General features: G+C 37.2%; 1 protein-coding gene across 1 annotated transcript in view; it reads left to right on the top strand.

Moving 5' to 3' along the window:
* The first annotated feature begins 1,302 nt into the window (after nt 1–1,302).
* The window catches only part of PPP2R5E (protein phosphatase 2 regulatory subunit B'epsilon), a 175,191-nt gene continuing 148,743 nt past the window's right edge, over nt 1,303–27,750 (top strand). Inside the window, exons 1-2 of the mRNA XM_044664860.1 lie at nt 1,303–1,384; nt 3,721–3,884. Coding sequence (XP_044520795.1) covers nt 3,728–3,884 — 157 coding nt within the window. The 5' untranslated portion in view covers nt 1,303–1,384; nt 3,721–3,727. The remainder of the gene's footprint in view (nt 1,385–3,720; nt 3,885–27,750) is intronic.

The following is a 27,750-nucleotide window of genomic DNA, read 5'->3' on the forward strand; positions in this document are numbered from 1 at the left end:
CACAAAATGCAAAACGGAGGATTATTAATTTGGGAAAGGAAGGGCAGTACAGAAAGAAGACAAGGAATAGGAGCATCCCTTTAAGATTACATGGTCAGGACCCTGGGCTCAGTTCCCGTGCAGGACATTTGCTCCGAGTCAGTGGAGAAGAGGGGCTGATGGTAGAGAAACTCTAGATTGTGGTGGATGACCACCACACACAATCAACCTGGCTGAGGAGGTGGACCGCAGGCTTCTCCCTCGTTTCCCAGGGTCGCCGGGCGCCCTTGCCCCTTGCTGGAAGACGCTCGCGGGAAGGCGAGAGCTAAAATCAATTTTAGCGGGGAGAAAAGGGGAAGATTCCTCATCACTTCCCCATCTCTCACATTGGGGTCCCCTCACCAGAAACCACCGCGTCTCCGCGAACCCCTTCAGTCCAGCCAGGTGCAAGGAGCCCCAAACAGCCTCAAACCTTCCAACTAGGAACTAAGTCAAGGCCAGTGCCGGAAACAGCAACGGTGGGGCCGGAGATCGCCGTTGCATCCGGGTAAAAACACTTGCCAGCCCAATCAGCGGCCTCCTTTCTTCCCACCCTTGCCGTCTCCCCGCCCCCCCACGGCCAATCCCCGACCAGCTCTCAGCCTAACATGCTGGAGTAGGAGTGAAAGCGCACGCGGACCAATGGGGTGGCACTTCCCTTTTAAAGGCTCCAGTGGGCAGCTGCGGGGGGCGGGTGCTGGTCGCCAGCATGTTCGGTTGCGCGTGTGCCATGGACTCAGCCGCTTGGTGATATTGACAATAGGAGAGAGAAAGGGGGCATTGACTGAAACCTACCGTGGGTACCGATCGGCGGCTCCGGCAGCTGAAGCTCCAGCATCAGCGGCTCCTCCTCCTCTTCCTTCCTCCTCCTTCTTGCTGCTGCGGCGGATCCAGCTTTCCTCCCTTCCCTTTCCCCCCCCTCCCCACGTCGTCGCCGCTGCCGCCGCTGCCGCCGCCGCCGGGTCCAGGGCAACGAGCAAAGGCGCCGCCCGCCGGGAATGTGAGTGAGGAACCGCCGGGGCCGCAGCGGGGTAGATGCCGATTTGATGGGACGGGCCCGCGGGGGAGGATCGTGAAGCTGTCGCCGCCGCCGCTGGAGCCGGAGCCCTTGGGTACCGCTGTGAGGCCTAGAGGCGCCGCCGCCGCCGCCGCTCCCGCCGCTGCAGCCACCGAGACCTGGAGAGACACCGCACTGGGCAGCCGTCGCCTGGGGCTCCCTCCAGTCCCCCGGCCTCTCTGCCGCCGCACGCCGCCGCAGCCGCTCCCGGAGCCGCCGCCGTAGTCAGCCTCCCTCCATTCCCAGCGGCCCCGCTCCCTCACCCAGGAACCACCTATCATCTCCGGATTCTCTCCCAGGAGCTTCAAGGTAACTTCGCCCCCATGCCCCCGCCTGGCCTGGCCTGGAGCAGCCCACGGCTGGCCCCTTCCAGCCTGCCCTCTCGGGGAAGAAACCTGCCTGCAGCCGGGCCCGACTCGGGGCCAGGCCCGGCCCGAGCGCACCCTACTAGTCTGATTAAACTGGAAATGGTCCCGGCTCTTTTCATTAACACTCTTCCACCCCTTTTCACTTCCCTTCCGGGATCAGGGTCAAATTCTCCCCTCCCCCTGCCCCTCCCCCCCCTCCTTCACCCACCCGCGGCGAGGCTTGGTTTGATGAAGAGGTTGGAGCAGCGGCTTCTTAAGACCCGGGGGGTAAGGGGCTGAGGTCAGGGAAGGGAAGGGAGAGGAGTGGGTAGGTGTCCCCACTGACAGACCCCCTTCTTCCCCATCCCATTTCTTTTTCCCCTTCTCTTCCTCACTTTCTCCATCCCTATCTCTTCCTCACTTTCTCCATCCCTATCTCTTCCTGTCTTCTTCATCCCTTATTTTGTCTACTCCTCCATCCCTATCTTTTTTCCCCCTTCTCTTTCTCTATCTCAGCTTCTACTTCCTCATCTTGTCCACTCTCCTCTATCCATCCCCATCTCTTCCTCCTCTTTCCATCTCATCTTCTCTTTCCTTCCCCATATCTTCCACTCCCCTTCTCCATGTCTTCCTCTCTCCTTTCCCTTCCTCATCTCTTTCCAATCTTTTCCATCCCCATCTCTTTTTCTCTCTCCACCAGCTCCATTTCTGCCTTCCCCTTTGCCCATTTCTTTTTTACCTTCCCCCTTCTCCATCTTTCTCTTCATCTTTTCCACCTCCATCTCTCTATCCTTCCTTTCCTCCTTTTTGGGTTTAATTCCTGGAAAATACCTAGTATCTATATTGCCCAGGGCAAAATAAAAGACTCTTTGAACCCTTGTTTCTTTATTGCTTTTTTATACAAATCTATTGATAGATATCAACTCTGTAGTCCCTTGGGATTTGAAAACATTCTTCACATTCATTTTTTACTGTGGACAGAAGAGTCAAGTCATTGGAATTCTCTGTTTTTATAATTATTTTGGTATCTGTCATGTCCCAGAGATTCAGAGTTGTAAATGAGGGAGTGAGAATGGAAAGAGGAGTTATAAGTTTTAGAGAATTTCAGTTTTGTTGAGTTACAATTAGACCTAAATAGTTCATAAATTAATGTTTAGAGGCAGTTCCTAAATTCGATGCAAAAAAAAAATGTGTCCTGAAATATAAGTGATCTTTTGTGACTTGTACCCTTTAAAAGCAGTGTAATTCCATTATAGCTCCTATGTTTATATTTAAGATGAAGTAGTTAGATTTTTTAAAAAGAAAGTTTGTGTACTATGATCAACTGGAAAGATATAGATCTTTTAAAAACCCACACCTCGGCATTGTGTATTGAATATAGATAATTACATTTAAAAACAAGGAGAGACTTCTGTACTCTATTTTGTAGAAACATTTGTTTTACATATTGGAACTGTATTTCAGCATTTCTCCTTATGTGATATTTCTATCCTCTACTATTAATCTTGCATTGGGGCCTTAGTGCCGTGGAGATGGTGGCTTCTGTTTCAGGTGCTGAATGAATACAAGCGTAGGGCTTGTTGCCATTAATTTATTTGAGATTGTGAAGAACAAAACCCCTCCTTTTTTTGGGAAAAAGTCAGTTTGAGCAATGAAAGTTGATGTTACATGTTTTTGAACTTCATTGCTTAAACATCAGGGGAATTCAATTTGGTTATCTGAGAAGGCTATGAATTTTGTTTTGAGTTCAGCTGTGTTTACTGCATGATTTTCATCATTTTTTTTTTATATTCAGCTTTAATAATATTAGATGGCTTCATTCAAAAAGGAGCCACATCTTTGAAATAATCTTAATTATGCCCCTTTATGTGTTCTCTGAAAAGTAATTGAACCTGTCATCATTTGCATTGTGGGACATTTTATCATAGATAACATGTTAAAAGTCATCTCTAGATAATTGCAACAATTTTGGTTCACTTCTTGGTAAAAATAATGAGAGAAAACTTTTTAAAATTTGGGGAAAATGTATTAACACTTTCTGGTTTTAATTTATAAATGTGATTTGATGGTGTTAAAATTATTATAAGAAGCAAAGCTCTTTAAGAAGCATCTTATAATCTAGAAATATCTAGAGAAAAATACCATAGAAAAGGAATTGATTAAACTTCTGATATTGCTTTTTTCTTTCATACTTATAATTTTATAGGCATCATTTATGTGGTTTTTAGCATTAACTTGTACCTAGCATATTTTTGCCATTGCTTTGGGACAGTATTTATAATACTCCTTTCTCTTTAGTAGGGATATGTCCTCAGCACCAACCACTCCTCCATCAGTGGATAAAGTAGACGGATTTTCTCGGAAGTCCGTCAGGAAAGCCAGACAGAAGAGGTCACAAAGTTCCTCACAGTTCAGGTCTCAGGGCAAGCCTATTGAGTTAACACCTCTGCCTCTGCTGAAAGGTAAGTTTTATGGTTATTTGTTCATATGCATATGCATATATATAATTGTTCCCCCTCTGAATATGTTACCTGTTAAAATGTTGTAAATGAAAAGCCATAGGATTATCCTGCTAAACCATTATGACAGACTTGGAATAGTTAGGTTGAAGTAATAGAACTATTGAAGTAATATGACTAGTAGTCTATTTTCTCTTCCCCACCTTAAGAGGGAGTTTTTTTTTTTCATACAGATTACTAGTGACCACTGGAAAGATAACTGATACTTTAGGGAGAATATGCTAGATTTGCAGGTGGAAAAATGAAGTACTAAAAAAATATTCATTAACTGTTTCAGACTATCTAGGTCTCCTTTTTTCATAATGTGAAAGTGTTTGACTCTTCAGGCATCACAATGGGTTTATTATATATACTGATGTAGAAATGGTTACAGGAAGTAGATAATCCTATAGAAGGAGTTGACCCTATATGAAAAAGGGGAATGGATAACTTTTTTAAAATAAAGAAAAAATTTTTCATCTTCATAATTAATTACAAGTATTTTTAAGAGTAATGTGTTACATTATTAAAGATGGATATGATTACAGTTCTTTCCCACTGATCATTAATCACCCTCCCTCCCCCTTTCTTGGAAGAAAGTAATTGGTATACTGAATAAGGAATATTTTTAGGATTGCACTATTTTTAAGCACTTTATCTTTTTGCTTTGATATTTAAGTATTGTCAGTCTACCTTCCCTTCCCTTCTGTCTGCTTTGCGATTATTAGCAGTTATTGCTTTCAAATTTATGAGAATCTACCTCTCACTAAATTCAAGTATATCAAATCTAGCTTTTAAGGAATATAGTAATCATTTGAACTTTCATAAATAAAAAGATGAATATATGGATAATACTGTGCATGCTGGTAGTTTGAAAGAAACTCAGCAACTTTCCTTGCTAGTTTGTTACTGCACTTTTAGTTCTCTAAGTTTCATAAGCTGGAATCTAAGATAGGAAAGTTGGGCTTTTGATGGCAAAAAACTTCAATGACATAAAACATCTTGGGCTTTATATTTTTTTAAAAAGAGAGTGAAATGGTAGTAGGGATTAAATTAATATTCCAAAATTTGTAATTGTGATTTCACAAATCTGATTTGGAAGTCCCAATTGACTACTAGAGAGGCAGTGATTATCTACTTTGTGGCATCCTTGGAACTCAGAAGACCTGGGTTCAAGTCTTGCTTCTGACACATACTCCTTGGGTTACTCTGGAAAAGTCATGATTTCTCAGAGCCTCAGGCAACTCTAAGACTTTTTTTTTTTTTTAAACCCATATCTTCTGTCTTAGAATTACTTCTAAGACAGAACACCAGTAAGGGCTAGGCATTTGGAGTTAAATGATTTGCCCAGGGTCACACAGCTAGGAAGTGTCTGAGGCCACATTTGAACCTAGGTCTTCCTGGCACTCTATCTACTATACTACTTAGCTGCCCTTCGTAAATTCTTAAATGACAAATTAGTGACTCTGCTGCATTAGTGACAGGAGTTTCTATACTTGGGAATTCCCTACTCTGATGAAATCACAGTTCTGAAACAAAAAAGTTCACTGCCAGTGAGAGAAATATAGAAAACTCTTTGTGGCTAAAAACTGGTTATAGTTGCTGAACTGACAAAGTTGGGAAGAATCTTGGCTTTTTTTTAGTAATTTATTTAATCTGAAACAGACATATAACATGTTCCCATTACCTTCAAATCTCACAAATGATAGTGTAGAGGCTAACAGACCTAAAAATGAAACTTTATTTAACTTTTGAGGATTAGAAAGGATTTTGATTCTGATTAGTACAGAAAAATGAATATAACAACATGGTGACAATAACAGATTTGAATGAAGTGATAGTCTTTAGGTCCCAATTGAATATTGAAGAGGTACTTGTGAAAAGAATTATGGATACATTGTGCTGTCTCTTGCTCAGTTCTTAAGGACAGTCTGGTTATGTTGAAAATCATCCAAGAACTCTGCTCTTCAAGAACAAGATTTTCTTTTATTTTTGGTGAACTTCAACATTTTGCCAGCTTATAAGAATTAAGAGGGAAGAACTGTGTGACGACACAATATTATATGTGTACCACAAAGCCCAATTTCAGATCAGCTTATCAAGAGTAATTCTGCTTAATAAGAGCACTTTTGGAAGATAAGAGACTCTTAGAAATTTCACATTTCCTCTGAGGTAAATTGGTTGTTGCCTATCGCTTGATCATTGATTTTAAGTAATAACTTGGTTTTTAATGAAGATGAAGGAAAAATTTTTGCCTGTAAATTTTTTTTTGTCAGTCACGAGGCGTTTATTAAGCACCTCTTATGTACCAGAAACTATACTAAGCACTGTTTGCAAGCAGAGACAAAAGATAGTTCTTAGCCATAAGGAACTAACAGCAAATAAATATGTACAAACAAATTATATTCAGGAAAAATAGGAAATAATGAAAAGAGAGAAGACAGTAGAATTAAGAGGGGTGGGGATATGCATCTTGAAGAAGATGGGATTTTAGTTGAGTTGTGTAGGAAGCCGGGGAAACTCTTAAGACTAATTCTTGGCAGGGCAGCTGGGTGGTTCAGTGGATTGAGAGCCAGGCCTAGAGATGGAAGGTCCCTTAGGTTCAAATCTGGCCTCAGACACTTCCTAGCTGTGTGACCCTGGGCAAGTCACTTAACCCCCATTGCCCTAGCCCTTACTGATCTTCTGCATTGGAACTAATACACAGTATTGATTCTAAGGCAGAAGGTAAAGGTTTAAAAAAAAAAAAAGAAAGAAAGAAAGACCAATTCTTGGCATGGGGGACAGCCAGAGAACATATTTGGGCCCAAGAGATAAAGTATCTTGTTAAAGTAATTGTGAGGAGGCCAGTGTCATTGGATTGAAGACTGTGGTGGGGAGTAAAGTAGAAGATTGGAAAGGTAGTACTGGTGGATGGTGCTAAGTTATGCTTTACTTTGAACACCAAGCAGAGGATTTTGTATGTAGTCTTGGGGACAATAGGGAAATCACTAGTCAAATAGAAGAAGGTTTGGAGTAGGGGAAAAGTCTTGAGACAGACAGACCTAGCAGAAGGCTGTTGAAATAGTCAAAGTGTGAGGTGATGAGGGCCTGCATATGAGGATGGTGGCACTATCAGAGGAACAAAGGGGGCATATTCCTAAGATGTTGCAAAGGTGAAATCAGTAGGTCCTGGCAATAGATTGAATAAGGAGGTGGAGAGTAAGAGGTTGTGAAGAATTGAGGACTATACCAGGCTGTGAGCCTGAGGTACAGTAAGGAAGAATGGTTTTACACCTCTACAGAAACAAGAAAGTTAAGGGAAGTGAGTTTTTAGGGGCAAAGTTCAGTTTTGGACATGCTGATGAGATTAAGATGCCTAGTAGACATCTCTAGTTGGAGATGTCAGAAAGGCAATTGGAGATACAAGATTGGAGATCAGCTGAAAGATTGGGGTAGGATAGGTAGGCTGGATAATTACAATCCTTGGGAACTGATGAGATTACCAAGTGAAGCAGTATGAAGATGGAAGAGGAGAGGACCCAGTTCAAAACCCTGTAGGATATCTGTGGTTAGAGGGTGTAACTTGGAGTGTCCAGATAAGTAGGAGAACCGGGTGAGAATGGTTTCCTAAAATCTAGAGAGAAGAGATTATCAAGGTCTAACATTGGGATTCTTAACCTGGGGCTCAGGGTGTAGATTTCTGGGAGATTGTAAACTTGGATGGGAAAAAAATTACAACCAACCAAAATTTTTCATTTCCTTTTATTATTTAAAAACATTTTCGTTTAGAGTCTATAAGCTTCATCAGGGGTCTGTGGCATAAAAAAGTTTAAGAACCCCTGGCCCATAGGATGATACAACTAAATAAGCATTTATATATTCTGAATTATAGTTATTGATTTTTTGGCTTATTTTGAATGTTAGAATATATCACAATTTTATTTGGGTTAAACCTGAATTTAATGAGCATCACTTATGGAATGAATAAAATGAAAGTCCTTATGGATTAAACCTGTTATTTCAGCAGCTTTGGGAAAAAAAGAGGGAATAGTTTAGATTCAATATTTGAAAACTTTGTTATCTGTTCACTAACATTAAAAAATGGGTAAACTTGGAAACATTTTAGGTTAACTTTAGCGTTTAAAACCACAAAAATTAAGAAACTAAGAATAATGGATCCTAAAACAGGATGCTCTTTAAGGACTCTTCTAGCACTAAATCTATGATCTTATAATTACTGGTTCTTTTTGGATGTCCATTACATAGAGTTTTCCTCATGTCATATCATAATACAAGAATGTGACAGGTTTTTAAATAAATAATACTTCATTTTACATGTCTCTTCTTTTCAGAACCTTAACCTGAAAGGAATGGAAGTAATTTGCTTTGGTTTGTCACTTTAGCTAACATTGTATGCCTTTAAAATTTGCATTGGTGGTGATATTTTATTTAGAAAGCAACATGAAATTTTATAGTTCTACAAATATGGAAGAGCATAAACTGAGAGCTGAAAGGGGCCTTGTTTCAGAGATGAGAAAACTAGATCTCAAAGAGGTTAAGTGATTTACCCAAAGATTCATGGGTAGTATGCATCTAGCAGCATCATCAGTAAACATTAGAATTATAGACATAGGGCAGCTAGGTGGCTCGGTGGATTCTCTGCCAGGCCTGGAGTTGGGAGGTCCTGGGTATGTGGGCCTCAGATAATCTGACTTCCTAGTGTCTCTGGCAAGTCACTTAACTTGAATTGCCTACCCCTTACTGCTCTTTGAAATGATACTTAGTATTGATTCTAAGACAAAAGGTAAAGGGTAAAAAAAAAACAAAACAGATAAGCATCAGGTCCTAGTGAAATATTGCTAGATTCAAGTATAGGGTAGCTAGGAGTCAATTCCCCATTTGTATAAAAATATTACTTTCTATACCCCTACTAGGAATGAGTATTAAGTTGAAGGAAAAGTAGGTGAGATGTTAGAAGTTTTGTTACAGTGGTAGGTATTGGTCCTGGTTCAAAAATTAAATAGAAAACTTTCTAACTTTGTTTTATTAGGCTTATTGATTTTCAGGTCTTTGATTTGGTGGTTTGATCCTTTTCTATGAACTTTGGTACAATTATGCTACTTATAGCTTTAATGATAGTTAATTCAGCTGTTCAGTAAATGTTTATTGAGCACTTACCCTACTCTTCAAGGTACCATAACTGTTGCCCTCACTATTTAACCATCTGTTAACTTATTAAATTGTATCATTGATGCCATTGGTATGGCCCCTCTTCTACAGGTTTTTCTAGCATATGGCTAAAATGAATTATTAGGTAACCAGTGTGTCTTTGCAGGTTTTCCCTATATTACTTCTCTTTGTCAAAGGAGAACTTTCTATATGAAAATAAGAAAAAAAGAGGATTATCTGTGAAATCCTATTATTTATAGTTTACCTTTTAAAAAAGTACATGATCTGATTTAGTATTACTTTCAGTTATCCTGCTTTGGAAACTTTTCTGTACCCTTCCAGCATTTATTAAGATGTTTCAGTGACCTTTTATTTCATTTATTTTTTGAGGGGGAAATATTTCTAATTCCTTCTTACTCTTTCCTGAAAATAAAAAGGGGAAAAACTTAATTCTTATAATAAATAGAATAGCTAAACAAAACAAACCCACACATTTACCAAGTCCAAAAATGTATGTCTAATTTTGCACCATGGGTCATCATTATCTTTCTGTAATAGTGGTTCTACTTATTAAAACAAAACAAAACTCTTACCTTCTGTTTTAGGATCGATACTAAGTATTGTTTCCAAGGTAGAGGAGCGGTAAGGGCTAGGCAGTTGCAGTTATGTAGCTTGTCTAGGGTCACACAGCTAGGAGGTGCATGAAGCTAGATTTGAACCCAGGATTTCCTGTCTTCAGACCTGGCTCTTTATTCACTGAGCCACTTAGCTGCCCCTGGCCCCTGCCCATTTTTAAAAGTCCAATTCAAGTACCACCTCCATGAAGCTTTCTCTGATTTAACCCCAACTCCTCTCATAACTTAGTTTAGTTTGTCTTATCCCCATAAGACTGAATACCTTGAAGGCAGGAACCATATATTATCTAAACTTTTTATTTTCAGGGTTTTGCACACTGTGATCATTTAATTAGGTGATGCAGTCAATAGAGCACTGTGTTTGGAATCAGGAAGATTCATCTTCATCAGTTCAAATCCAAGCCTCAGACACTTATTAGTTTTGTGATCCTGGGCAAGTCACTTAACCCAGTTTGCCTTAGTTTCTTATTTATAAAATGAGCAGGAGAAGGAAATGGCAAACCACTCCAGTATCTTTGCCAAGTGTTCCTCTCCCCCCCAATTCGTTTGTGAAGAGCTGGCCATGATTGAAGGAACTTGGACAACAAAAACTTTGGGATAGATGGAGCCTTCTGGGGGGGAAAATCTTTCTTTAAGGTGTAGAAGAAGGTAGGAGTAGAGAAACCTTTTAGAAAACTGGAATGGTAGCCCTGGACTAGGCATACATCAGTGCACCTGAATTAATCTACAGGGCAACTTCTTTTGATCTGAAGGTTGCTAAGGAGAGTTAGTTGCATATCCATCCTGGATAAGAGTAAGAATAAGAACTTTGAATAAGAAAGAATAAGAAATTGAAATCCTCCTACCATATCTCCCTGTAATATTTCTCTGGAAATCACCTCAGTATTATTATTGTGGAATGGAGTAAAGGTCGGGGATGCAGGAAGTCATCCTTTTGAGTTTAGGGAATCTCCTAAAATATAAAAGGTGGTGGCATTGGAAAAGCTTCAGAGGGGGAGTAACTATGTGTCTAGGCCTGACCTTGCTGATAGAAAAAGAGATGCGTAATGCTGGGACAACTGGTGGAGGTGGTGGCCTTTGTCAGCTCCAGGCCTTTTTGGTCTTGATGTGGGATTTCCTTGAAGAAATAACTCTCCCTGAGTCAATATAGATTTGCAACTCCTTTGTATTGTAATTAAGTCTTGGAGAGTTGCTTGGGGGGAGACTAAGAGGTTAAATGACCTGCTTGTGGCCCTAGAACTTGATCTTTCTGGTTTCAAGGCTGGCCCTCCATCAGCATTATCATATGATCTCTCTGATGTTCCATTTAATATTCTTTAATTGTGCCTTCACCAATTCACTGTGTAACAGAATTTGTTAATTTGATGAATGGCAAAAACCAAACCAAATTACTTATACACAAGAACCTTTGATCATGGGTAGAATTGGAAATAATTCTAACCAATAGGGTTGCTTTTCTTCTTGATTCAGCTTTTAGGTTCAAAAAAAGTCTTTTAGACATAGATAGTAAACTGTTAAAGAAAATATCACCCCACTGAAAATGGACATATGATGGATGCAGCATCAAGCTGTGGCTATATTCACTGCCTTAGAGTATTTATTGTGATTTGGAGATATTTTACAGGTAATTTTGAATGTTCAATTACATATACAACTTGTAACAAATTAAATCTATAGACATTAAAACTTTTTCCCCTCTTTAGTTTGATAACATTAATTTGAGAGTGTTCTTTCTATAATCTCCCCTTCCTGTTATTTAATGAGAGGCACAAGAGGATAGATCTTTTTTTTTTTTAATTTTTCTGATAGTATTTTAAGAGTATTTTTCAATTCAAAATTGCTTTTTTTTTTTTTTTTGGCACCTTCATTCCTTTTATTCACAAGAGGACTGAGTCTTCTCATTCATCCTTGACACGGTTTTGGTGATGACTGTTTTGGTGTGGCAGAGAAACCACTGTGTGTAATGTTTGTGCCAAAATTTTCATGACTGTTATATACTCAAATATATTTTGTATTTGGAATAGCATCCAAAAGAATTAAATTCCCCTTTGAAGTTTTTAATGTTTATTACATTTCTCATCATATTTACAAGGGTAGTTTTATTCTGTTTTTGCTTAGTTTTTAGAAGATTTCTGAGCAGTCTCAGAATATGAGTAATTTAACATTATGATTGTTTACTTTTTCCATTTCTTAGTAAAGAATAAAACTGAAGAAAGGGCCTCTCTAAAACATTTTTGAAAAAGCACAATTCTGTAGTTGCAAACTTCTTTTGGCCCCCATTCCTCAAACTAGCTCATAAATGCATTTTATACTTAATATACTTATCTTCAATTTTCACATTTTTATATGGGGAAGAAGGGAGGTTATTTCCTACTGGTGCCTTGCTATTTGATGTCAAATGTACCTTGGTTTTGTGATCATTGCCCTTTAACCAGTGAAGCATAGGGATTTGTGTAATGTTTGGAAAGCTACTAAGTATGAGAGCAGCAATTTCTTTTTCCCCTGGAAGAACATATAGTGTTGTGCTTTCTTGGGAAGTAATTCATTATATTGGAAAAGTTGAATGCCAATGTGACTTTTGTGTGTACAAAAATTAAATCTGTCTTTAAGATATATTTCATTTACTTTGGAATCTGATTATATGTGTTTGTGGGTGTGGGTATGTATAGCAGAGACATTCCAATATAGTTATTATGTAGTCCATAAGTAATTACAGGTAGCATTGCTTCTCATTTATTGATTGATTAAAGTAGTGTAGGTGCAGCATTTGTGCCTAAATTGTCTGATGAACATATATACCAGATCAGTAAGCCAAGGATTAAGCCGGTTTAAAGTAAAAAGTAGTCTTTACTATAGAGTAGGTTTGTTGGAACTTTTCTTGCATGGAGCCCAGACAAGATGACTTGGTTGAAGAGCTATTGAAATGACCTTGTTATAAGTATGGTGAAATCACTTTATAAGTCTGTCCCATGGGTATAAACCCTCATGAACAGCATTATACTTGATTTTTACATAGATAAGAAATAGTAAGCATTTTACAAATCCTGATGTTAAACCAGTATTACTTATGTGTAGGTTTAATTAAGTACTTAAATTAGTGAAACACTAATGGTATTTTAAGCATGGCTCCTCTGAAGCTATGTCTGTAACTAATAACTGAATTTCTGAACAAATAACTTCCGTTTTATAGAATATTATGCAAAATGCAGTGGAACGTCATTTATAATACCATAAAAGTGTTTATGCTGTTTCTTGATACATAGGAAGCACTTAATAAATGCTTTTTTCATTCATTTATTTTAGGCCATAGTTTCATAGTTTAAAGGTCTACAGAAACATGAGTGGTGGAGGTATCACTATTAAAATGTTTGTTTTTAATTATTGAAGATTTCTTCCTTTTTGACACTATAATTCCTAAAAAAAGTACATTAATGTTTATATACTTTGAAAGATGGAGGTACTACTTAATTTGGTTTGATAACTTTACTGTGAAATCTTTGTCTACTTTTAAGTCAGTATCAACTCTTTATGTATTTGAGAATGTTTCAAAAGCAAATATATATTTTTTTATTTTTCTAATTTTCCATGCTAACCATGTTCATATTTTTATAATTTCTTGGTCTGTGCATGTGAGAAAATCTGTATGATATGAGATGATTACTAATATCTGGAACTAGTTTTTATTCATTATGGTCTTCTCAACATAAACTCCTACTTAAGAAAGTATAGGATTTAGAGACCTTGTTAGACTGTTGGTAAAGCAGAATAGTAGAAATGGTTGACAAATGTAAGTGGAACATAATTTTTAAGACTGACCTTTCAAGGAGAAAAATTTTAAATTGGTTAATAATTTAATTAAGTTTGAAGGATATCCCATCTGTTGACAACTGCTAATTATAATTATTTTTAAAGTTGTCATCTAGAGGGTAGATTTGTTTTGAATAGTGACTAGGAATACAAGTTCATGTGAGGTATGGGGATTTTATGGTGGTTTGTTTTATGCTAGAGAGAGAATGTAGAGCAGAATGTTGAGAACCTTCTTTCCCTGGCACACTACTTTGTGGATATGGTTTGACACAAGACTGGAATAGAAAATATTGCCTGTTCTACTTTAATCTAAAGCTTTAGATTCTCAGTTTTTATTTCCTGGCTGAGGGATGAAGGTTGATAATGAAAGATAAAGTAGATAAGGAAAAACTTATTGTTCTATACATCTTTGCTCATTTCTACTGGTCAGAGTCCCTCATGGCCAAGGATATTTCTTTTACTTTATAGTCGGCTGTATTAAAATCCTTCTCTCTCTCTCTCTCTCTCTCTCTCTCTCTCTCTCTCTCTCTCTCTCTTTCTTTTTTGGTTACCAAATGATTTCTAAGATATTTTACCTTTTTTGCCAAACCCCAATTTTATTACTTTGAAATTTTTCATCAGTGCTATTGGAAAGTTAGGCTGGAAAATAAGATGCACTCCTTATGGTAAAATTTGGTGTTATTCAACAAAGATATATTATGTATTAGACCTAGGTTCTTGGGGAGAAACGATGAGTAAATAAGACTAGGTCTCTTTTCCTGTGGCATTTGTAATCTGTTAGGGGGAAAAATGCACATACAACTAGTAGAAAACAACATATGATAAATGCATTAGAGATAGAAAATGCTATGTGAGGCTTTAGTGGGGAAGAACGCTACTGACTGAGAATCAGGAAGTTTGATAGAGGAGGTGGCATTTGAGTTGAGTTTTAAAGGATAACCTGGATTTGAGTGGAGGGAAGGGAGACTTAATAAGATAAAATCTTTACAATCTAAAATCTTGCTTTGTTTCTTCAAGGCTTTGGTGTTAACTCCAGTTCTGGAAGTTATTGAGTGAAGGGGGTATTGGTACTGGAGACTTTTATTTGGTGAAGAAGCAGGCTTTGAGTACTCAGCAAATAAGTAATAATAACAGTAACTATAATAGTAGCTTTATATTGCTTTAGCATTTGCAAAGCAATTTTACAACTATCTCATTTTATCCTCACAACAACTGTGAGAGGGAGGCGCTATCCTCATTTTAAAAAGTTGAGGTAGACATTAAGTGGCTTTCTCAGGGGCTAGTAAGTGTGGGAAGGTCTTCTTGGCTCCCAAACTATATATGCATTGAACATAATTAAGAGACACTGAACACAAGTTAGATGACATGAAAATTCAAATGTTCTCTGTGTAATTTCTTCTTCTTTTTCCAGTTGAATGGAGGAGTGTGGTATGGTATAAAGAATGCTGTGGTTGGAATCAAGAAGATCCATGTTTAATTCTAGCCAGGAGGCAGAGATGAGGAGGGTTAGTGTTCCTGGGATGGGGGACAGCTAGTGATGGGACATGGTATGGTGTAGATAAGGTATAGAAAGGAGGCCAGTGGCACTGGATCTCAGAGTAGAGAGGACTAAAGGGTAAGAAGACTGGGAAGATAGGAAAGGGGTAGTTTATGAAGACCTTTGAATATCAAACAAGATTTTGTATTTGATCCTGGAGGTAACAGGGAACCACTGGAGACTATTGTCAGGTCAGACCTGTGTTTAGAAAGATCAGTTTGACAATTGAGTGGAAGATAGATTGGATTGGGGAGAGACTAGGCAGAGACATGGACAATAGATCCAAGACTATCTTCTTCCCCTAATGAATTATCAAAGTAGGACTTTAGTGAGCTCATGTGTCAGGTTCAGTTTTTGAATCTTCATCTCACCTCATTTGTGTTCTGGGCCCTCTTCTCTTTAGCTCTTATGGATTCAATTGTCATCTCTGTGCAGATGATACTCAAATCTATGTATCCTGGCCTTGTGCCTCCTCAGAACTCTAGAGGCTTACATTATTGCTGATTGGACATCTACAGTGGTATAAAATGTCCCATAGTACACCTCAAACTCAGCATGAACAAAATAGAACTTATTATCTCCTCTTTCCACCCAGTACCCCTTGAACAAAACCCCAAACTAGCTCTCTTCTTAACTTCTCCTGTTTCTATCTTGGACACCACCATTCTTCTAGTTCCCTAGGTTAACAAATGTAACTTTTCATTCTCCCTTATCCATATATTTTCAGATTATATTATATTATATTATATTATATTATATTATATTATATTGTCAGTTCTCTGTGCACAGCATTTTCTTATCTGTCACCTTCTGTCCATTTATGTGAAATGCATTCAGATTTGCCACCTGGACTGTTTATTGCAGTAGACTTCTAATTGTGCCATCTTTCTCTTCTCCATCCTTCACATAGCTGTCAAAATGTACTCCTCTGGCAAGAAGATGCATATTTTTGTCTTTGACATCTGAAGTCCTTTATAATGTGACTCTACATCACTTTTCCAGCCTTCTTCACTATTGCCCTTTCTCTTATACTCTGTGTTTAGCCCTTTAATTACTTGTTCCTTATGTACAATCTTCCATCTATCTTTGTGATGTTCCCTGGCTGTTCCCCTTACCAGGAATTTGCATCTTCCTCACTTCTGCCTTCTCTGCCTGAGAATTCTGGTTCGTTGATTACATTTATTTGTTGCTTGATGCTGAGGGGTTGTTTCTTCTTTACCAACCAGATTTTTTTCTCCCTGTTTCTAACTACTTCCATATTAAAAATTATTCTAGAAGCCTGAGGGTTTTGAATGGCAGGACTTTAATATTTAGGCATTTAATAACTTTGCTGAAGTGCACGTCAGGCAGATATCAAAGAGGGCTTAGAGAAAAGAATGGGAGATATATTTTCTTTTAAAGATTGATGAGTTTGAGCTTTGGAGTAAGCCTTCCCCAAAATATAGTAGTACAATTTTTTGAAATAGGGTTTTTTTTAATAGCACAAATTCAGACAAATGATTAAGAAGGGTGGGGGTATGCATTATTCTGAAGGTAAATTCTAGTATTGTAATGACATAGAATGATGTTATTTGGAATGGTTAAAAAAAAGTCAACAGGCACTGGTACTGACAGAGATGGTGAGATGTTTTTTGAAGGGTGTGTGAGAACTATTTGGAAGACTGGTTGCCTCAGCTGCTGATTCACTGATGAGTTTTGTAATGAAGCAAACTAACCAGGGAGTCATGAAGCTGTGTATGTTTCATTCATTCTTGATGAAATAAGAAAGAAGAAAGTTGATGTTAGACTTTCCCCCAGAAATAAAATTCCTGGGCAACTGTAGGGATTTGTACACTTCTATACCTCCCTCTGTTATTTTATCTACAGCACACTGTGATAATTCATATTCATAATGATGACCTTGAATCAGCAAGAAAAGGTTTAATTATGTCAAACATCATCTGTTTTAAGAGGGCAGCAAAGCACATAACATTTAAGAAAGATTTGAATTAAAAAATAGTTGTAGTAAAAAAATCTCTGCTAAGGCTCTATTGTATTTATTGTATTCTCCCCCTAATTATGTAAAAAAGGGGTTAACTTAATCCTGGCTCTCATTTCTGCTTTTATTTAAAAACAAATATTTTACTTAAAGACTTCCATAAGTCTGATCGAAGATGTATGAGTAGACTTTCTGTAGTAGCAAAGAGCTGGAAATAACATCTACTTTATTGCATTGACTGGGATACAGCTAAACAAACTTTGGTATGAGAATATAACATAATGGAATATTATAGCATCCCAAAGAAATAATTAGTCTGAAGATTAGAGAAACATGGCAAGACATTTATGAGCAGATGCAAAATGAAGGGAGAAGAAACTGGAACACAAAACATGCAGAATCAAACTAGGACTTTTCTCACTCCAAGTTTGGCACTCTACTATACCACCTACACTTTGTTGTGGTAAGGATGAAATAAGATCATATATGGAATAAGTGCTTTTGAAAGATATAAAGAATCACAAATGTAAGTTATTTAGAAGTGTACCTACTGATGATTTAAATTATTTTCCTCATAGACCTGAAATTGCCATCATCATAGTCACTTCTTGGGAATTATACAGTCATTGCTCCCAAAGGCTGACAGTTAAATTGTATGTATCAGCAAGGATAGCTTTGTCTTATATGGATTAGTTTGGGTGATTGCTAGTTGCCTTGGGGAAAGGTGATTTAGGACAGGTAAGTTCAGAGAAGGGAAGTTTAGGAGAGGATTTGAAGGAATAATATATGACAATTACCAAGGAGGGTGATTCCAAGTTTAATAGAGTCCCTGGTATGAAGGAAAATGGGGAAGATTAATTTACCTATTTCACAGTTTTGCTAAGAATTGTCTGATGGTACTATTTTTAATCTTGATTTTGTATCTCTGTTTGGTACTTCTGGAATTAGGATAACAATAGCTAGTATTCATATAACTCTTAAGGTTCTCTGCAAAGCACTTTATAAATATAATTTTATTTTAGCTTCACAACAATTCTGGGAGGTCGATGATATCCCCATTCTACAGATGAAGAAACTGAGGCAGAGAGAGGTTGTGTCTTGTATTAAGTGTCCAAGGCTAGATTTGAATTTGGTTCTACTTCAGGTCCCATACTCCACTTACTTTGCCATGGTAGATAGCTAAGAATTCTCCTGACTCCAAGATGGGAAGGGTAGACAGATTAGGATTTAGTGGTTAAGTGGAGCGAGGCTATATCCTGATGATAGAAATAATTTTATTTAATGCTCCCTTACAGATGGTTGCATTATTAATTCAGTTTTTCTTTTCATTATTATTTTGCTCTTCCCACTAAAGTCTGGAAGCTTCGGGCTGTAGATAGATGAGAAGAAAAACAAAGGAGGTGCTGTTTCTTGGCATGTTGATGCATAATGTTGGTTGTAGCATTTCTACGTCATGTTTTTTTTTTTTTTTTTTTAATTTTAAACCCTTAACTTCTGTGTATTGACTTATAGGTGGAAGATTGGTAAGGGTAGGCAATGGGGGTCAAGTGACTTGCCCAGGGTCACACAGCTGCGAAGTGTCTGAGGCTGGATTTGAACCTAGGAGCTACCCAGCTGCTCTACGTCATGGTTTTTTAAGAGTGTATTCCACATAGCAGCCTAGAGTCCTGGGTGCAGAATCAGGAAAACCTGGGTTCAAATCCTTGTTTGCTCTGTGACCTTGGGCAAGTCATTTTACTGGGGCCCCCTTTCCTCATCTGTAAAATGAAGGGTTTGCATTCAACCTATAAGGATCCTTCCAGTTCCAAATCCCTGCTCTTTTAATCCTAATGAATGGAATAACAATCAGAAGACTTGAATATAATACAGAGATCCTATGATCTTAATAAGCCTGAAGTGGTTGATAAGTGTTTTTCTTCTATAAAAGACTTTAGGAAGAAAGATGACAAACTGAGTTTTAGAAAAGTTGAATTTGAGATATAAGTAGGACATTCAGTTAGCTTGAGATATGGCACTGGGACAGGAGATAAAAATTTGGGAGTCATATGCATAGAAGTGATACTTTAACACATGGGAATAAATGAATTCTTCTAGAGTGTGGTAAGATAAGCTTAAGAATAGTTTTGAGGAATACTAATACTTTTAAGGTGGAGAGAAAGATAGAGGAAGATGAACCAATGAAAAAGACCAACCAGCAGTTGTTAAATGCTTACTGTGTGCCAGGTACTTTGCTGGGTGTTAGGGAATACAAAAATAACTTACCAGTATCAAGGGGAACAATATGTTCATATGTATGTATATACATATTCTTATAAATATAGATAATATATAAAGAAGGCAATTGATTGGTTGGGGGGGGTGATGAAAGGCCTCATGTAGAAGGTGGCATTTGAGTTAGATCTTGAAGGAGACAACGAATTCTAAGAGATAAAGGTGAAGAGATGAGAAATGCAGGGCTAGGAAGGAGGAACAGTAAGAAGTCCAACACAGCTGGACCAAGGGGAATTTAAAGGGAAGTAATGGGCAGTAAGGCTGACTAGGGAGGTTGGGGTAGGTTGGGAAGGGCTTTTATGCGGAATAGGAGTTTATATTATATTCCCTAGAGGCCTTAGGGAAGCTACTAGAATTAATTGAATAGGGAAAAGACCTGGACTGATCTGAGATTGAGGAAAATCGCCTTGTGGAAGATGGACTACATTTGGGAGAAACTTGAGGCAAGGTGTTCAGTAAGGAGACTGTTGTAGTGTTCTGGACAAGAGGTAGTAAGGGGCTGAACTAGGATTGTAGCCATGTGAGTTTAGAGAAGGGGACAGATGCTAGGGATATTGTCAGGGTGCAAATGACAAGTTTTGGCAACTAAATGACTGTGAAATGAGGGGGATTGAGGAGTTGAGGATAACATCAAGGTTACAAACCTGAGATTGTGGAAGAATAGTGGCACCTTTGACAAAAATAGACAAGTCCAAGAGAGATTGTGTTTTTGGGGAAAGATAGGAGTCCAGCAGACATAGGAGTCACTGACATAAGGAAAGGAAGAGAAAAGGCATTTATATATTGTCAACTATGTGTCAGGCACTGTGCTAAGAACATTTTACATTTATCTCATTTGATCTGCACAACAGCAATACTATAAAGTAGGAGTACTGCTATAATCCCCATTTTATAGTTGAGGAAACCGAGGCAAACAGAGGTTAGTGACTTATCCAAGATTATATGGGCAGTAACTGTCTGAGTTGGGATTTGAATTTAGGATCTCCTGACTCTAGGTCCAGTGGCATAGAAATAATTTAATCTCAGGGGAGTTTATAATGTTATCATGTGAAGGAGTGTAGAGGAAGGGATAAGGGATAATGATACTTTATTAAAGGAGATTTGGGAAAACCAAAATGAATCAATATCCATTTAATTCCTTCCTGACATATTTAGTTTCTTATCCCACAGTTTTGCTATTTAAAATATAAGCCTAGTGTATTATAAATTAAAAAAAATACCTTGAATCTTTCAAAGTTGAAAACAGTACTATCTTTAAATTCAGCTATGTGGACTGTAGTTGTTGCTTTACTATGTTAAATTGCTTCAAATACTCAATACTTTATTATAGAACCATAAATTTAGAGGGGGGGGGCCATCAGAAAGCTAACTACTTCAGGATTTTTTATCTCTTCGTATTATAGAAACTTTTGGCAGGGTTGATGTGAAGCCTATGAACTTCTTTTCAGAAGAATTTTTTTAATTAAACAAATTTAAAAATCAATGATTGAAGGAAATGCTACATTTCAGTTAGAGATTAGTAAAAATTTTGATGCAGTTTGTTTTCTGCCATCCAAGTCCCTCAAATTTATTGACATGTTTCAGGTTCAGAACTCCTGACCTAATTAATCTCCTTTATTTTTGTAGATGAGCTTAAGTGATTTGCCTAAGATCATATAACTAATAAGGTGACATTTTGGAAGCTAGGAGCTAGATTAACAGCATCACTTGAAGTTCATTAATTAAAAATGCAAAGCAACATTGAAGCCACAGGTTAGCTAAATTAATTAAACATTGGTCAGGCTTTGGTTGCTCTGGAGATTGCTAAAATAAATCATTGAAAACATTTCTGATTTGAAAAATTGATTGAAGTTAAGAACTGAATCCACCTCTGTCACTAATTTTAAATTTTATTGAGCTATTGTGATTTAAATTTTTGAGAATTATCTGTGCCTCTTTCTGTAGGTGGGATAAAGTTGTATGAAGTGACTAGCATTTTATTAGGATTAGCATTATTTTATTATTTTATTTATTATCCTTGGAACTTGAGAGTTGTGATGGTTTACATTGACAAGGGCAGAAATGGTTTACTTATTTTTCAGCATCAATCTATAATTATCTCAGAAGCCAACAATTGTGTACCAGCAAAATAAATAAAAGGATTATAATTTAGGCTGACTACTTGGTTAAAATGTATATTGGGTTAATAACTAAAAAATGGCCATTGTTGTTGGAGAAAGCCATGAAACTTAATTGAGCTCACTGTAAATTTATGCTAGCTAACTTTGGTTGAGTACTTATTGCTACTTCTGTTGCTTTGTATTAATGTTATAGGTTGCTTAGAGATTTCTCATAGCTACTATTCCAAACCCTTGTCATTTTCCTTTAGCTTTAAGGCACAACCTTATTCTTCATTTTCATGTTAAGGATCTTATTTCCTTCTTTACTGAAGGTCATAGCTATCTCACATTAGCTTCCTCAACTATTTTCCTCTGCAGCTCAGATCTCCTTTATCTGATATATTAGAACAAATAATTGGTTTTCTTTAGTTTTTTTGTTTCTATAATACAGTAATTTCTGAATATACCCTTACCTCTCTGGAATGATACTTCTCCCTTGTAGCAATGAAAAACTTTTAAGAAAAACAAATGATCAGTTTGTTTGTTCATATGCAAAGCCTTCTGTCTTTTTGTTGATTAAGCATAGTTTGTGATAGTTCAATTTTCTTTAAGTGATCCTTTAAGAGATCTGTATTGTATGTAGTCATTTTATATATTCATTTTTCTGGTTCAACTTTTTTCACTTTGCATCATTTCATGCATATTTTCACATATTTGTCTGAATTCCTCATGTGAATTTTTTCTTCCTGCACAATAATAATATACCACTATAATCCCCTACTATGGTTGTTTAGTCATTGCCTACTTTCTTCCTTTTCAAGGTTAACTTCCTCTATTTGGACCCATACTCCCACACCATCTAGATTCTAGCTCCATCAGTAATCTTCATCTCCCTTTCTCCTACCCGTAATCTCTCCCTGAACATAGATTTATTCTCTTTTAACTTTTTAATCTTAACCTGAACATAGATTCATTTCCTTTTATCTACAAGTCCTGAGTTTTCAGGACTTGATCTGTATATAGCTTTACTCATCAGTAAAGAGGTCATTTTAACCTATGATAGCAGATAAGATTATCAGATGAGAATGTAGAGAGATAAGAGGGACCTGGGCTCCAAGAAAGAGTAGTGCCATGAAAATCCAGAGATGAGATAGCATTTAGGCAGAGAGGATGGTGAGTGGCAAATTTTGCATAGAGGTGAAAAAGGAAAGAGTCTTGGGAAAAACATTAGCATTCTAATTTGACAACTAAGACATCAGTGGCAACTGTGGAAAGAGCAGTTTCATTGGAGTGAGATCAGAAGCTAGACTTCAAAGGATTGAGAGTTGAGTGAGAAGTAGTCAAAAACTTTTGAAGTGAAGGGAAGGAAAGGTAAAAAGATTGAGGGATCAAATGAAGATTTTAAAGGGAGAACTGGGCACGTTTGTAGGCCACAGGAAAGGAAAGAAGAGTTATGAAGATGAGAAAGGTGATGAAGTGGACAGTATGCTAGAGATGGGAGGTGATAGGATCAAGGCTACATGTAGAGAAGCTGGATTTGGTGAGAAGGGTTACTTCTTTATCAGAAAGTTGTAGAGTTATGGGAACAGTGGAGGGAAACTCACTGTGCATGTCCTACTTGTTTCAAGTAAGGATGAAGTTAGGTTCACTGCCGAAAGGGTAGAGATAGTGTATGAGCATTGAAGAAGTGTTTGGTGAGTAATTATGTGGAATTTGAAAGTGTGACAGTTTAAAGAAGAATAAAAAGATTTGCCTGTATCAGTAAGGTCCTAGCTAAGATTAGATAACATAAATTTGTAATGGACCCAGTTAGCATGGTTGTGTGATTTCTCCAAAACAATTTATCATATGTTGTTGGATTCTTAAATATTGCTGCATTGAGCTAAAGTGGATTTAAAAAAAATGCATTGTGTGTTACCTGTGTGTTCTGTAGCCATGTGTGGTGAATTAGTCAGCAGGAAAGGGTAATGACACTGAACCGCCATCAGTGTGGAGCATCAGAAGACAGTCTGCTTTTCAGTTTATGGTGGGTGGTTACTAAATATAGTTGGGAGGTTAACAGATGCTACCTGGACAAAAATTAAAGAGTTAGTTGGATATGTAAAGTACATATGTCCCTGAGACCTCTGATTAAGTAGAAGAATTGTATGATTGAAAACAATAAAAATCTGAGTTTGTTGAAAAATGTATTTATAGAAGCAAGTTGGGACTTGAATGCCTTTTGGTTTTAGAAATTTCTCTTACATTCTTATCTTAGAAGTACAAGTACATTTAGAAAATATAAATTTGTTGTATAAATGTTGCAAAATATAGTCTTCAGAATTAACCATTTAAAAATGTCTTTAAATTTTTTTCAGAGAATTACAGGTATTATCCTAACCATTTCATTTCTCTTTTTTTACTGCTATTTAAAAAAAAATACATCACTTATTTTCTAATGAACACTCAAACAGATTTCTTATATCCCCCTCATGTTCCCTAAGTGCAAAACTGCCTAACTAGAGTGATCTTGGACTTAATAATACTGTGTGGTTTGCTTTCTACTTTTGGAGTTTACCATTTAAAAGAAACAAGGAAAATATATTTCAAATCTAATTATTTTAGATCAACATTGTTCATTGTGTTTGACTTGAGTTAAGTTGCCTATTTATTTCACTGGTAAAAATGTCATTCCTTTGACTTGTTTATATTGACATCATAAACATATATACATGCATATATATTAGAGAACATTGCTAGATTATACACACACACATACATATATTACCAATACATGTTACCAATGTTTAATGTTTTTCAATTCTATCACAAAAGATAAATTTGAAAGAGTAGAATTTTGGCTCTGTATCAGAGTTGTATATTAAACTGTAGGGTAAGGTATACGTTTGGCAGTCCATAAAAAGATATATTATAGCTTTTGCCAAAGCTCAAATTCCTGAATGGATTGTGACCCCTTTAGATGGTCAGCCACTAGGCAAGATTGGGTATATTTTCTTCTTCCTGTTGTTAAGAAATAGTCTGCAGATGTGGTTGATACCCCAGTGTCATGTGACAGCTAATAGTGGAAACTTTGGAGAATTAGAGTGCTCTTTTTTTTGTGTTAATATCTCTTTGATCAAATGGTAGCACCTGAAATAAAGTATAATCATTAATTTGGCCATCAATGTTAATGTAGACTGGAGAACAAAATTAATTTACTCATCTGTCATCTTATGCTTAATTCTAGTATAGAATTTCTGTCCTAAAGCTGCCTGCCTCTGTTATCACCAGCTTTTCTCACTTCCTGGCTGTAATTGAAACCTGGCTTTCCTATGATACCATCTCCTTCATCACTCTTGTCAGAATTAGCTGCTGCCCCCTTCCTTCACCTGGCTTGTAGAGGAAGAAGGATTGCTAACTGCTGATCTGAGACAATCACAAAGGAAAGAAGAGAGTGGAAGGAGCCAGTGGAAGGGAAGACTGTCCAAAAGGAGCACATGTCAAATTTGTACTATTGTAGTTACAGGCTCCCAGGCCCAGGTGACACACTTGTACCACTAGCTCCTCTATTATTAGCCACATTACCCACCTATTACAAGTCTAGAAATGTGACCTGAAAAAAGACCATTGGAGCTGGCAGTTTCTTCAAACCCTCTCTTCAAAATTATCAATGAACTGAGAATGAAAGCCAGATTACTAAGGGAGTTGAGGAAAGTCTAGGTGGTAAGAAGTAAAGGCATTAGATTTTTTTTCTCCCCAAGAAACATAAAGAGGGAAAAAAAAACCCTTCAAATATTTATGATCACTGTATTTTAAGAATTGGAAGGCTTTTGAGAAATCACCTAGTCTGACCATTAAGTGCCTGAATGTGCCAAGCACTGATAGGCAGAGATGATACAAATATAATGAAGGAAACATCCCTATTCAAGAAGCGTTTACATTCTAATGGGGGGGGGGGCGACTGAATAAATATTAAGAGGATAAAAAAAAGATAAGCCCAAAGTAGTTAACTACAAGGTAATTTGAGAGGGAGGATACTAGCAGTTGGAGAAATCAGAAGAGATGTACAGCTCATTTCTCATATTAAAAAAAAATGAACATCACGGGTCTAATGATACACTAGACCAAGAGATTTTGATTAACATTTAACTGTGGACAAATCACTTTTATCTTTCTAAACCTTAGTCTTTTAAGCTGTAAAATATGGATACTAATGCCTATAATTATGCCATCTTCTTGGTAGGGTTGTTTTGAGGTGTTACTTACTAGCAAGCTACTTATCTTCACAAAGTTAACTAGAGAATGACAAAGTTAAATTAGAAGGTCTCTTCTAACTCTAAAATTATATTTAATATAGTCTTCTGCTACTGATTATTTAAAAGATCCTCAAGAGGTAGAGGGATCAGATTTGTTTTTCTTGACACCAGTGGACAGAACTAAGGGCAGTGTTTGGAAATAGCAAAAATTCGTATTTGGCTGACATTATACCCAAGTTCAATACTTAGAGGAACATAAAAGATTATATAATTAAATATTAATGTTACAGGAGACTTTTTTTTGTTTGCATGAAGTTAGAGGCTTATTTGTTTTTGAAGATACTTAAATGCCTATCCACTAAACTATGTATCTACCATACCATTTGGCATATGCATATTGAGTATTGTATATGTTTTCTCCCTCATACATTTCCACACCCTCTTTTCCATGTTCAGTAATGTTGGCATGGACATCCTTCCCTCTTCTTAATTGAAATCTTCTTCAAAGCCTGAAGTCTGCTACCATCTACTTTCAGATGACTTCCCTAACTTCTTCCCTTCCCTAGCTAGAAGAGACCTCTCACTCTCTTTGGATCTCTTGTTGTTCAGTCTTGTCCAACTCTTTGTGACCCAGTGTCTATAGTGTTTTTCTTGGCAAAGATACTAGATGGTATGCCATTTCCTTCTCCAATGGATTAAGGCAGTGATGGGCAAACTTCAGCCTGCAGGCCAGATGGGGGTGGGGGCAGGAGGCCCTGAAATGTTCTGTCCCAGTGAGTGACATTATTCCTAATCTGACGAATACAATAAGTAGGATACAATACAATGAAACTTCGAAAGAGTTGCCTTAGAAACAGACTGATAGATGAGCATTCCTTTCCTTTGGCCCCCTCTTTAAAAAGTTTGCCCATAACTGGATTAAGGCAAACAGGTTAAGGGACTTGCCCAGGGTCTGTCTGAGGCCAGATTTCAACTCAGGTCTTCTTGACTCTGGTCTGACCACTGAGATATTTAGCTTCTTTACGAATCTCTTAGGGATATCTATTTGAGTACTCTGTTTGCTTAATTATTTCCTAACATATATTAGAATTATTTCTCTTCTAAGCTCTTTTTAGGGCAGATACTGTCTTTTCATCCTTAGGTCTCTCTGATTCTTTTCACATAGGAGATGCTTCATACACATGTATCAACAGAGGCTTTTAAAAAAGGGAAGCAATGTTTTAGAACTATAGATTTCCAGGATAATGGGAAATAAAGAAATTGATTTAGTAGGTATTTTTGTATGTTTTTAACCATTCCTCTAGTGTAGTTTGATCAAAATAGATCCTCAAGACACTAAATATAAATTTAGTTTGCTTGTGTCAAGTTTTTTGAGCCCCTTTGACTATGCTTGAGGTTTTAATCTTTTTATAAGGGAGAAATCAACTCTTTGGTTTCCAGAGTGAATAGAAAATGGTTACTACTTCATTCACCTTCAGATAATGCACAGGAAAGTCAAATTTTTTTGAGTGTAAATTCTTTCAGAACTCATTTTTATTCTTGTTGTTTGGTATGATTCATTCCTATGTGTATTTAGTCACAAAGAATATTCAGCAGAACTAGGTACAGGGATTTTTTTTCCCTCTAAAGAAGCCCCAGAAATAGTTCTGTTGATGCCTAAATGTTATTGCCTTAATAATATTTCAACTTTGGGGGGGAAGTTGAATTTTATTCAGTTTCCGGGCTGTGTACAGGCCATCAAAAGACATCTTAAGAATTGCAGCACAAAGACAGAAACCAATTTCAGAGGTTTTGCTTATATTGTATAGATGTTCATTGTCGGAGATTAGTTAGCTTTATCTTTCTCCCACTCTCCTACTGCTTTGTTAAGGAATTGGATTCTGGTTAGAGAAAGGAAAAATAGCATTCTTTCCCATTATACAACTTCATTGCCTCCTAGCCAGTATGAATTTTTATCTCTATAACTAGCATGATAGCTAACTAGTCTTCCTTGAGGAAAAGAATGTGATTTATCCTTTTTTTTTTTTTTTTTTGGCAGGGATAGAGGGATGAAATCAGTTGTTAAACTTCAGATGCTTAAAACTTCATTATGTTTTAATAAGACTTTTTTATACATA

This window comes from Gracilinanus agilis, chromosome 2, assembly GCF_016433145.1.
Source record: "Gracilinanus agilis isolate LMUSP501 chromosome 2, AgileGrace, whole genome shotgun sequence".
Lineage (NCBI taxonomy): Eukaryota > Metazoa > Chordata > Mammalia > Didelphimorphia > Didelphidae > Gracilinanus > Gracilinanus agilis.